The sequence below is a fragment of the Phyllostomus discolor genome, chromosome 4 (genome assembly GCF_004126475.2).
Source record: "Phyllostomus discolor isolate MPI-MPIP mPhyDis1 chromosome 4, mPhyDis1.pri.v3, whole genome shotgun sequence".
Taxonomy (NCBI): Eukaryota; Metazoa; Chordata; class Mammalia; order Chiroptera; family Phyllostomidae; genus Phyllostomus; species Phyllostomus discolor.
Genome location: NC_040906.2, coordinates 187290813 through 187304695, shown reverse-complemented (window position 1 = coordinate 187304695; position 13883 = coordinate 187290813). Strand labels below are relative to the sequence as shown.

Sequence of the window (13883 nt, the reverse complement as noted above, 5' to 3'; positions counted from 1 at the left end):
TCTTGATAAAGAATATGAAGAAACTGAGCCAGCAAAATGTCATAAATTAGGCAAATTAAGGCTTACTGCTTGTAAGAACTTCACCCTAAGACTGAGAAGAAAGGAGTTATAAGAAGCACCAAGTCTAACTGGAAATTTTTTGTTAAGTTTCTTGTCTCAGGATTTATTGTTTCATAGAGGAGGTTGGCAAATTAACTAAGAAGTGAATCAATATTGATCATTTTAGGTGATTTCTTTATACTCTTGGCTCTTTGTATCCAACAGTTTCATTATACTTGAAAAGTAGGATTCTGTTAGCGGCTTGCCAGACTTCATACATTAATTGTGCGATGAGAGATAATTTCTATCCCCCCCGCCCCCATGAGTTCATTACACCTAGTTAAGGGACAAGCCTCGCTGTACACGTATATACCCTTTGACAGAGTTATACACACTTCTGAGGTCAAGTTGAGATTGAGAGAAATCTTATAGCTAAGTTTACAAAGAGGAGAGACCTGGGGAAGTGGAAGTTTTGATCATAAGCCCTGAAGGCAATGGAAAGATAAAAGCATTGTTTATTACAATTTTGTGTTTAACTTGATTGTCCACGTTCACCCTCTTTGAGGGAATTTTTAGTAATAGCCGATACTCAGTGCAGCCGGCTCCGCAGTCCATCTTTATTTACCTTGAGATCCGACACAAACTGTTCCCCTGAGCCCAGGATGATTCCCCATAAGACTCACATACGACAGTAATTTTCATCCACTTAAAACTGTATTGAATTCAGAGCTTTAGAATAACTCAAGGTAAACTTTACACTTACGTCTTATTTACTATAATGAGCCAGAAGCATGACTTCGGTGAGGGTGGCTTATTCATGGAAGTCATGAATAAAAATCTTATTTTCCAGATATATCTGGGTACACAGCTGTGGGAGAGAAAAAACCTGCAGATGGCTCCGGCTAGTGACCTTTCTCTCCTATTCCATGTCAACTGCCAAAACCAGAGCACAGCTGGGATCCAGGCAGACAGCCAGACCCGAAGTGCACGTGGGCAGAGATGGGGACCTCGAAAGGTGTGGGCGGGGGGCTGACCCGAGAGCTTGACGACTTAAAACTGTGGGTGTCTCAGATTGGCCTCCACAGGGATCTCACTACTAGGGTGGCATATAAACCAGAGGTGAGGTTTTGGAAATGCAGACTGGACATATTTGGTTTTCCTGCTCGGGAATTTTGATTTATTCAACATTAGAACATTACCTGCAAAAGTGAAAACCATACTTATGAGCGGCAATAATACTTAGAAAACTTAATAATCACTAAAAAATACCAGAGAATCCCTGTCCTCTGCTGTTGGAGATAGAAAGTTTTTCCCAAGAAACCCTTCAGGAAGTCACAAAGGCATGACCATAGGCTCCTCTCGCCGGGAGCAGCGAACTAGCACCTCAGACACTGGGGAAGTGGTGCTTTTTCGTTGCTCTAACACAGATGCCCTTTGTTGATGACATTCAGGATGTGGTCTCAGTTCTAACGAGTCACAGTTCACACCTTGAGTTTCTCTTGTTTCTTTCAAGGAACGAAACCACTCAACTTCACTTCTGCTCTCGTTGTCTGGCACAGCGCGTGTGGCTGTGCAACAGGAGTCCTTGGGCTCTAGGCGGACGCCTGCTAACGGCAGGTCGATCCAAGCGCGTCGATATACTTAATTTTATTTTGGTATTCTCTTTCCTCTGAGCTTTAAAGGGACTTTGTAAATGATTCCATTAAATTGTGTGGCAATCTTCTAAAAGAGATAAGTAGGAGAAAGTCTAAGCCTCCTAGGTGTAAGCTTCGTGAGGGCACGATTTTCATTGTATGAGTTAACTTAAACTCACTACACATAGATAATCTTTGACACCTGATAAATATTTACTTATTTTTAAAGATAAAATGTACAGTTGTTCTTCCTATTTCATCTTAACTTCCCCCATGTCCTTAAACTAAAAAATTAGAAATCCCCAAAAAGAAAAAAACAACTAATGAAATCTACAAGCTTAATAATATACTGCCACTTTCCAGGATGTCTATATTTTACAACAGAGGTCACGCCTTTATTTACATGGAATAAATTATCTAACTATATAAGATGCTTCGGATGGACTTCATTTGTTGCATATTTAAGTGCTCAATGAATTTTAGCCAGTATCACAGTAACAGTAGTACAAAACTGATTTATATAAAATATACCAGTATGTTCAATTTTGGAATGTTGTGGAACCTTGTAGATTCACTGGGGATGCATTTGGTGGCCAGAGATGTCTTCTGACAGCTATATAACCCTTGCCATATAATACAGAAGAGGGAAAAAGATGACTGATCTTACTTTAAGTGAAGTCAAGTCTAGTAAAGGTAGCACTAAACAGTTTAGTGCTGTCCTTGTCCTAGCGTAAACTAATCAGTCGACTCACACTGGAGCAAGGAAAGGAAGAATTCAGGCAGAATAAATGATGTGCTCATGTGCTTAAAAATCATCCTGAGTTAAAAATCGATTTAATTACTAGATCGAGTAGAAGCTATAATCAAGTAATATTTTAGTGATATTAAGGTACCCATAATATCCAATCATTTGCCTCAATTTTGTGATCTGGAAATGAAGATAATAATAGCACCAGTCTTATTTTGCTATTGTGAACATTAAATGAATGAATTAACGAATAGATCTCATGTGGCTGTGAGACAGCGTCCCAGATTCAAGGTGGGGATGTGTGGCTAGACAAAGGAATTTTTCTGCTTTTCTTTCTCTCTATCTGTCTGTCTGTCTGTCTATCTATCTATCTATCTATCTATCTATAATCTATCCATATATCCATTTATCTACCAATCTAGTTCATACCCTGAAATATTAGCATGTTTGTGGTATTTCACACTAAAGGGAAGAGAATCCTGCATATTTGAAATGGGTGTGTGGATGCTATGCTCATTGTTCAGGATCTTCCAATTTAATGCTCATTTTCCAATGAATATGTTACAGCCAATGTGTTAATTAAGACTAAAACATATAAGAACTGTACCTGAGAGGTTGAAAATAGTAGTACAAGAAAATAAGAAAGATCAGAAAGCTAAGAAAATATGGTACCCTTCTCTTGCCTCTAGCCATCTTGCTGTCCGCTTCAGAGTCATTTCACTGACACGGCTCAACATATGACTGCCTCCATTTAGAGGTAGCCCGAGAAAACAGAAGACGCTAAAGTGAATCATTTTGTTCTCTGCTTATGAGCATGGCTCAAGGCTGGAATGGATGTGGGTACATTTTTGGTTAAAGTTAAACTTAAAGATTATTTCTATGTATCCACACCACTATTTTGTTCTATTACTATCATTAATTGAAAGTGCATTGGACATAATTTAGTGGCTTCAATAACATTTAAATGCTAGGCCTAAAATTTTATAGTTCAGAAGCCTTCATACCTTGATCTGGACTGTTTCTCACTTTGAGGTTTAGTGCATCATGTATATTTCCTGTATTAGTTTTCTAACTTACATAATGAGGAAATAATATGAAGTTCATTTCTAAAGAGAATAGTATAACTTAACAGAGTTTGTGGAAGGCATTAGTGACATATTGTCCCACAAGTACAAATAATTTCTCAGTACAGTGCTGCAATTTTATTACAAGTGCATTGTGGATAATTGTGCTGTTCAGACTGGCTTGAATATGTACTTCTTCCAGGCATTGCAAGGACTTTGTGTTGTGATCTAAATTCTTATCATCCCTAGTTTAAGAATTACAGTGTAATTCTCTTTCCTTTTTTCATCACAGTCTCCTGAACACAAAGCACCCATTTTATGTTATGCTAATGATCCAAGAAAAACTGGGAAAGACTAAAAAGCAAGGTTCATAACTTACTGACAGTTACGCAAATCAAAACCTTTTCTCACCAAGTGTTCCATGTATAAATGTGGAATAGATATCTTTAACCCTAGAAAAAACCAATAAGCCTCTGCAATATGAACCAGGAGATAGTCAATAAGGCAACAGAACAACAATAAGTCCCATGACACCAACATGCTTCATATATCTAAAATGAAAAGCCTTCTTACCTAGCATGCGAACACATTTGGCAGCCTGTTCGGGGCTTTCAAAGAATTCGCCACACCTCTGAAAGAAAAAAAAAATAAAAAACCATCATTATTTGAAGATGTCATACCAGGATTTCAAAGGCAACATGTTCAAGCAACCTGACATTACCATGACATTATTCTACCTTTGTGTCTTCCTGGCTTATCTGGGTCTAGGCACTCGGGTCATGAGCAGAGACTTCCCTGGTAGTAAAAAATCTGAGAGGTAAGATTTTCCCACATGCCTCATGCCCCAGCCTGGAAACGATTTCATGCGCTCCCATGAAGAGTCAAGGCCAGAGATGCGCTAGGTGTCTGATGGTTCTTGTTTCACTGGGAAGACATGCAGTCTGTTAGACCTAATAATATGAGGGCAATCCTTCCCAAAACTGACCCTTGAATAGCTCCAAAATCATTCTAAACCACCTACTCTGCAATCATCACAGATACGATCACGCACAAAGTTGGTGGCCTTATACTTAACTCTCAGAACTTGGGGTGGAAAACAAAAAGAAAATGACGCTCATTTTCTTTTCAAAAGAAAAGTGGCACTCATAGGTGCTTCTCCTGAGCCCAGAAACTCACGGAAATACAACTTTCTTGTCTATGTCTTAGTTTTAACATGCTTATTAAAAGTATTAGTAGGCTACATAAAGGCAAACTTCAGAGAGACATCAGTTATGTAAGAATAGACCACATTTATCTATATGATTGACAAATGGTTTGTATATAGATATATTTTTTAAATCCTCCAAATAAATAAGAAAATAACAAGTAGAAAAAGATAAAGGATATGAACAAGCAATTTGTGCAAGAGGAAATCTGAATGGTCAATAAACAGAATATATTCAATCATTTATAGTAATGATTAGGAACCAGCAAATTAAGATAAAATGAGGCCTATTTTGAACTCATCACTGTGGCAAAACTTAGACATTTGGAAATAACAAGTGTTATAATAAATGTACAACAGTGAATACTCTCACATATTGTAGGATAGAATATGAAATGACAGAATCATTTTGGAGAAAAATTGGCAAAATTTTATTAGGTTTCTACTTACTAATTACTAGATTTCAATCTAAGTTGAAATGTGCATACCCCATGACATAGAAAATTGTCTTCTAAACTGATAACCAAAAAAATTTTCACATACAACTTTAATGTCCAGCTACAAAATAGATAAATAATATGTCATTCATACCTTGGAATACTACATGATGGTTAAAAGGAATGAATTAGGACTACAAATACTGTAAAGATATATATATATATATATATATATATATACACACACACATATATATGTACACACATGGCATATATAAATATTCAAATTGTTTAATATTCAAATCTTATAGAATATATAATGTTAAAATTATATAAAACATAGCTAATATTTAAACCCTATAAAATATAATGTTCAACAAAGCTACCTTCATTTTTTATTTTATTAACATATCTAAAACATAGCATGTATTTTTATGGATAAATTAATTTACAGAAGCAACATAAGAACAGACAATGAATAGTGAACATCAAATTAAGGGAGAAGGAAGATATAATGAATGCTGTAATGAATGCTGATGGGCACTCAGGGCTTAGCCACTGTCCTACAGAGTGGTCTTCCCTTATGCATGGGGCTGCCTTTAAAGACCCCCACGGGCTACCTGAAACCATAGGTAATACTGAACCCAATATACGAGTATATTATATTTTTTCTATACATACTTACCTATAATGAAGTTTAATTTATAAATTAGACACCGTAGGAGAATAACAATAACTAATAAAGTAGAACAATTAAAATAATATACTGTAGTGAAAGTTATGTGAATGTGGTCTCTCTCTGTCTCTGTCTCAGCAGACTAGCACTAATTTCTTTTTCCTTCTTCACAGTTTCACAGAAAGAAGATTCATTCCTACGGTACATTTTAGCAACCTCATACAATTTTTTTTCTTTCCTTAAGTAGAAAATTTTCACCTTTTACTTAAGGAAAACATTTTATGGCTTCTCTTTGGCATATCTAAATTGCCAGCATCATTGCTTTTGCAATTTGGGGCCATTATTAAGTAAAATAAGGGTTAGTTGAACACAAGTATGAGACACCACAACAGCCCTCTAATCATCAAGATGCCTACTAAGTAACTGAGTGGCGGGGAGTGGATAAAGCATGAACATGTTGGACCATGGAATGATTCACATCCCTGGAGAGAGGGCACACAATTTCGTTATGCTTACTCAGAGTGACAGGCAATTTAAAACTCATGGTTATTTTGACTTCTGGTCAAGATGGCAGTGGAGGCAGACATGGCCTGCCTCTTTGCACAACCACATCAAAATTACATCTAAAATATAGCACAACCACCACTCAGAACCATCAGAAATCCAGTTGAATAGAAGTCTGACAAGTACAGAATTAAAGAAACCACATTCATCCAGACTGGTAGGAGGGGCACAGATGTGGAAAGGACTGGTCCCACACTCATGCATGGTGGATAAAAATTCAGGAGGGCTATCTCAGGAGCGAGGAGTCCTAGCCCCATACCAGGCCCCCCTGCCCAGGGTTCTGGTTCCAGGAAGATAAGTCCCCATGACTCTAGCTACAAAAACCAGGGATTGAGTGGGTAGAAGAAACTTCTGGAGGCTCAAGCAGTTCCTCTTAAAGAACTTACACACAGAGTCACCTACTCAGACTCACTCCCCTGAGCTCCAGCACCTGGGCAGCAGCATAAAAGGCATCAGTGGCATATTGGGAAAAACTGAAATATCTTCCATCAAGGTGAGCAGAAGCCATTGTCCCTTTTCTAAACACTCCACCCACAAAGCCACAGAGCTGGCAAGCTGGTGCCATATCTGAGACCCCATCAACCTGGCTAACACTGTTTGGTCTGCCTTGGAGATTCCCAGAGACTGCACACCACCCAATTTACAGGCCCACACAAACTGCTTTTCCGTATGAATGGCTGATCTTGGCTCATGCTTCACAACTTCCTAAATCCTCTCAAATAACCACCAGCCAGCCTCCGTGAGCCTCAGGACCAGTACTAGCAGCAATCAGCCTAGATTCACAGCTTGGCTTCACCTGGGAATCTCCAAGCCCAGCACAAGTAGCAGCCATCTCAGATTGCTTTATAATTCAAGTAGGGTGGCACTGGGCAAAACACAGGTGGGGAATGACCTTGGCCTGCACCACCCAGGAAACTCCATGGCCAGCACACCCAGTGGACAGCTACAGACCAGACTGGAGCACCACCACCCTGCCCCTGCACAGCTAATCCTCTACAGAGGGCAGAGGTTGGTGGTAACTGGTCACAGCCAGTCCTTGCAGCTGACTGGCCTGGGTAAATCCCTCCCATTGATCTTCCAACAGCAACCAAGGCTCAACTGCAAGAGGAGCGAGTCCACATGAAGAGCACGCCTTGAGTACCCAGCTTGGGTGAAAAGGAAGGCTGTGCCACTGAACCTCACAAGACACCAATACATGAGGCCATGCTACCAAGACACAGAGTCAAAGCAGCTCTACCTAATACATAGAAACAAATACAGGGAGGCTGTGAAAACGAGGAGACAAAGAAACATGGCCCAAATGAAGGAACAGATCAAAACTCTAGAAAAAAGCTAAATGACCTGGAGATAAGCAACCTTTCAGATGCAGAGTTCAACTGGTTTAAAGATGCCCAAGAAACTTAGTGAGGACCTCAACAGCATAGAAAAGATCCAGTCAGAAACAGGATACTCTTATGGAATTAAAGAACAATTTCTAGGGAAACAACAGAAGAGTAGATGAAGCTGAGAAGCAAATCAACAACATGGAACACAAGGAAGAAAAAAAAAACAACCAATCGGAATAACAAGAAGAAAAAAATTCAAGAAAATGGGGATAGTGTAAGCAGCCTCTGGGACAACTTCAAGAGATCCAACATTTTCACAATAGTGGTGCCAGAAGAAGATGAGAAAGAGCAAGAAATTAGAAATCTATTTGAAAAATAAAGAAAGAAAACTTCCCTAATTTGGTGAAGAAAACAGACATGCAAGTCCAGGAAGCACAGAGTCCCAAACAAGATGGATGATAATAGGCCCACTCTAAGACACATCATAATTAATATGCCAAAGGTTAAAGATAAAGAGGGAATCTTAAAAGCAGCAAGAGAAAAGAAGTGAGTTACCTACAGGGGAATTCCCACAAGACTGTCAGCTGATTTCTCAAAAGCAACTTTGCAGACTAGAAAGGATTGGCAAGAAATATTAAAAGTCACAAAAAGCAGGGACTTACAGCCAAGATTGTTCTACCCAGAAAAGCTATTATTTAGAATCAAAGGGCAGATAAAGAGCTTTCCAGACAAGAAAAAACTAAAGGAGTTCATCATCACCAAACCCTTATTATATGAGATGTTAAAGAGACTTATTTAAGAAAAAGAAGAGCAAAACTATGAATAATAAAATGGCAAAATACATACCTATCAAAAATTGAATCTGAAAAACCAACTAAGCAAACAAGAACAGAGACAGAATCATGGATATGGAGAGCACTTTGATGGTTTCCAGATGGGAGGGAGGTGTGGGGGAATGGGTGAAGAGGTGAGGGGATTAAGAAGTACAGATAGGTAGTTACAAAATAGCCATGGGGATGTAAAGTACAGTGTAGGAAATGGCGTAGCCAAGGAAGTTATATGCACTACTGGCAGACAGGTACAATGTTGTGGGGATTGCCTGAGGGAGTGGGGGTGCTGGGAGGAGGGTAGCAAAGGGGGAAAAATTGGGACAACTCTAACAGCATAATCAATAAGCTATAATTAAAAAATAAAACTTATAGTTTATTTTTAGAATTTTCCATTTAATATTTTCAGACCACAGGTGATGGTGGGTAACTGAAAGCATAGAAAGTAAAATTGCAGATGGGTGGGAGAGGGGAAGAACTCCTGAAATGGTTCGTTCCTTCAATTATTCTCCAAACTGTGGTCTATGCTTGAAACATTTCATAACAAGAAAGAGTTGCCCCCACAAGCAACACTCTGAATATAAAAATGGCCCTTTGCAAACTGCTTCTTGGCACTCATATCTGTCTCCCTTGGACTTATAGAGGCCACTGAGCACCAGGCTGAACTTATTTTTACTACTTATTACCTAGGAAACCTGAGGACATGCTACTTGGCCCACTCTCCTTTTTCACTGCTCATAACTTGTTTGCTCAGATATGTTTGCTCAGACTTAAGTTACATGCAGATTTTCAACTGGGTGGGGCATCAGCACCCCTAATCCCTACTTGGTCAGGGGTCAACGATACCTACACTTCATATATCATAAGGCAAAGTAATTTCTGGAGAAAACAATTTTTGGATGTGAGACTCCACACTCTTCACCCATAACTAAGAAAAATGCTCTGGTACAAAGAGGGGAAGGTTGAGCAGGTGAAGGATGACTCAATTACATTCAAACCAACCCATTTTTCTGGAATGACCTGCATGGTGCACAAATAGATGGGGAATTGCCTCTGGGCCATGGAAAGGGGGCACACACTGCTTGGGTGAGTGAAGACAATGGACTGCAGAAGAGGAAGAATGGGTGAGTGCAAAGGTGGCAAGAAGGTATTAAACACTGAACGAAGAGTATTGTGAGCTCTTTTCCCCATTACTCTGCTGACCTAAGTATCAGGCGATATTTATCATGTCATTTAATCTCTGCATGCTTCATTTCTTTGTAAGTCACATGGGGTGCTACTGTACACCGCAAAGTCAGCTCAGTAAGCAGATGTGAGGATTCATGGCCATGAAGTCTGATTTGACTGTTGGTCCTTGTTTTGCCAGTGTTTTGGCCTGCATTACCTGCTTCTTAAAGTGGTATTTTTATGATCTGAAAGAGTTAATAGCTATTTTTAAGTGAAAGATTAGAGATTTCTAAAATGTTTTCAACTTCTTGGCAAAACAAAGTGCTAACTAGCACGCTCTATCAATTCATATTCTGGGTCCTACAAGGAAGTAACTCTGGAGTGTTCTCTTACCCCTTGTTAATGACAAAGCCCACACGTGTGCTAGGACTGAGGCGCTTTCCTTCTTTCAGTTACAGGGACTTGCAGCAAAATCTGTGTGGAGTTTACATAACTTCCCACAGCCACCCCAAACCCAAGGGCAACCTTATTAATATATGTCCCTCAAGAGGCAGATGGGTCTGGTTGCGGGGGGATGCTGTGGGGGTCTTGCTCTCTTTCCTGGACACAAACAAAACCAGGAGAAGTTTCTGAAACTCCTATGAAGCATACATTCCTTACCAGTCATGGTCTGCCAGGGTTCTCTGACCATGCAAACTAATGACCAAGAGGCAAGGCAGGCATGGTGGTCCTTCTGGCGACCCTGAGGCAGTCCCCTTCCTGTGTTCATTTCTCAGGCTATCTGCGAAATACCCAAGGCATTTCTAACTGGTTCTTCAATTGCACTGCTTTGTAAAGGTACCTAGTAATGGTGACAGATTTTAAAGCAATACCCAGAAGGGAAGCTGATCATCCCATGATTTGGGAAGAAAAAACACCCTATTTTTTCCAGTGTTTTTTTTCTTGTTGTTACTAGTGTTTAAGGGACTTTGCCTGCCAGGTGTTGGCTTGCTGTGCAACCAAGGGTGATAACCCAGTTTAGATTAATTGGGTTAAGCCATGCAGTCTGAGTCTCAGAAAACTGCAGGATCTGCCATAGGGGAAGGTCTCATGCCCAGCTGGGTTCTCAGGGGCCACAGCCTTTCTCCCTTGCAGCTTTGCCTGGGCATGCAGACCCCCATCCCAGCACCCCGTTGCAATGACCCTGACTTTAGTCTGGTTCTGATCACCAGGCTTCTACCTAATTCTCAGGTTCTAAGCTCTCCATAGGATCACCATCTTTGTTTTGTCTTCTGTGCCTGAAATACTGAGACGAGCTCTCCTTGTTTATGCCCGTTTCTCCCAGCCAACACTGTCCTCAAATAGTAGGGCATAGTTATCAAAATCCCCATCCAAGGGGCTAGAGCCCTGCCCGGGACAGATCTTCCTGGATCATGCCCTCCTCCCACAGCAAATAGGATATGCTGCACATGAACTCATGTGTATAATGCCTATCACCCTCTTGGACCATAAAGAAGAAACCACTTCAGTTGTCAGTGTTGCTAATGTGCCTCATTATTGCAACTCTGGTGCCTTATAAATACCAGTCCCTCAATAAATACTTGTAGAACTAGCTAACATTTATTTCACCTATACTATGGGCAAAGCAGTTGTAAGTGCTGTACATCTACTATCTCATGTTCTCATATATGCTTTTAAGAGAGTGGAAAATTGAGGCACAGAGAGTACCCCTCACTACAGCATATATTTTCCTCCAGTGAGTGAGAGAACGACAGCTGACAGCTTACCTAATGCTTGACCACTACCCCCAGATTCCCAAATATTGGCTACTGTTGGCTTCCTCATTGCCTTGGCCAAGCAGACAATGTCTATTTACACCTCCTACTCTCATTCATTAGCCAGGAGCTATTTGAATGAGTTGCCACCTATGAGAGTATAGGCTTTGGATTAGACTGATCCAGGTTCAAATCCTATCCTGTTGCTGCCTCCACTTACCTATTATACTACCATGGGCAATTTATTTAGTTTTGCAAAACTTGCTTCTTCACTCGTAATACAAGGTAATATTATTTGAATGACAGTATCATTGTAAGGTTAGTTTTTAACTCATGAAGAGCAAGAATGTACTGATTTAAATTACTGTAGAGAAGATTGTAACACAAAAACACAAATAAATAAATCTAACTCATCTGTTAAAATTTTATTTTAATTTTCATTCTATTATTTAGGATTAAAAGTGAAGAAATACTTCTGATTTTAAAAGTCAGAACATTTTACAATTGGTTGCTAATTCTTATTTATGAAGAATTTTCTATATTAAATCTAAAATTTGCCTTTTAGGAAGAACAAAATGAATTTTATAAAATACTGCCTCTATCTTAGCATTTTCATTAAAATATTTAATTTCCATGAACTAAGTCATATGTTCCAGCAAAACATGCAATAAAATAAATTTCTCTTAAATGAACTGTGTTTTTTCATTGCTTTCATCATAAATTTCATTGCTTTCATTGCTTTCATCATGAAAAATTGGTATTAGGGTAATTTTTAAGATAACACTAAATATTCAGCAAACCTCTTTTTCTTAAAAATTATATCTTAAAGGAAAATAATATTCAGATATTAATAATAGTAGCTGTACTACTTGAAAGAATTTAAAGCATCCAGGACAGTGAGATGTTCATACATTGTTCAGTTGGCAGTACTTCCAGCTTTCTTAAACCAGTTAACGTTTTTTCTGCTTCAAAAAAGCTTCCATAGGTTTTATTTTGAATACTTGCTATCACTTGCATGTATTAGCCTCTCAGGAGGCCTCCAGCAGCTAATCTTTTTAGGGCAGGTGTCTTGGTATATTTGGATGGGAAGAAGCATTAGCAAACAAAACCCCAGGCAGAAATCCTGTTGCTTGGAGGTTTCCCCCAGTGTCGGCTGAGGCAATAACTGCTTTCTGCAAGTAGGTAATGTCAAATGTTATCCGCAAATAAGGAATAGAGCATGATTCTTTATTTCCTTCCTACCCTCATACTTTTCTTTTGAAGCTGAAAGGAATTTAATGCATGGAATTAGATGCTTACAAAATCATTGAGGGGCAGGCTAACGGAGGGGCCTCCAGGAATGACTCTCAGAAAAAATGCACAGCTGGCTGATGCCGGAGGCTGTGGCGGCCGCAGTCGGGGAAGTGGAGGAGCAGGAGGCATCGCTGAAGTTGTTGACGTCAAGGATACGCCCCCATGGCAGCCGTCCAGGGCTAGAAGCTATTGGCACAGTTGCCTCTTGACACCCTTGTTGCTAGTGACTAAATGCTGGATGTTACTGCAGAAATGCAGAAAAACCCCCGACACCTCCATGGCTGTGCTTGAAAGATCATTAAAGCAAAACCAAACAAAAAGAGCCCCTGACATATAGACTCACTTTGGAAAAAAAAAACGGAGTTTGCTCAGCTGAAGAGGTGCTAACCATGGTCATTATTTGGTGGAAAATGAAGTACCTTTCATCTGCGCCAGGAGCAACAGAGACAACCTGGAGTGGGCAAGGCTTCACTCAACATAGGCTGCCTTCATGCCCACCCGCACTCCACCTCTAAGTACTTCAGTCCTGAGAACTGGCCACATTCGAACTTCTCTAGAGTGATTTCAGTAAACAAGACAAATGCCTGTCTGATGATGTAGCTGTTTCATTTGAACACCCTTGAACTCCTAAGTATCTAGCATAATTACTAATGCATAATGGGTACTCGCAATGTTAATTAAATAAATGAATAAATAATTCTTTACTGTAATTCTGGGGGATACACTTGAGATTTAAGATTATCTGGGGAAGGATGAGAAGAGATTTCTTCTTCTGGAGATTTACATATGAACACCAGTAAATACTGCCATTAGAAGCAGCCATGTAATATGGAGCTGCAGTGGTATTCAGAAGACATTTTAAAACATCTGAGTCACCTCCCATCCCACATTGTCCCCAACAAAGAATTACATGATACTAATCAAAGCCAGACCCCCAGAAGATAGGCCTAGTGAGAAAATGGTTTAGGACTGTAGATCATAAAAAGATAGCTTCTGTTAAGAGACCAAACTCCCTAAAGGGCCTGGAAGTTTGCAATTCCATTAATGTCTGTCAAATGAGTGAATGAATAAAAAATCATTCAAAATTACATCATTGTTGAGTACCTACTTGGTGCAGGCACTGTACTGTGAGTACAGACACAAAATCAAAT

The 13883-nt window shown here is 39.6% G+C and overlaps 1 protein-coding gene across 1 annotated transcript in view; it reads right to left on the bottom strand.

The window, feature by feature from the left end:
- Positions 1-13883, bottom strand: part of PDE7B (phosphodiesterase 7B) — a 295725-nt gene that overhangs the window by 192800 nt on the left and 89042 nt on the right. Inside the window, exon 2 of the mRNA XM_028509574.2 lies at positions 4059-4116. Within this exon, the coding sequence (XP_028365375.1) occupies positions 4059-4116 (58 nt within the window). The remainder of the gene's footprint in view (positions 1-4058; positions 4117-13883) is intronic.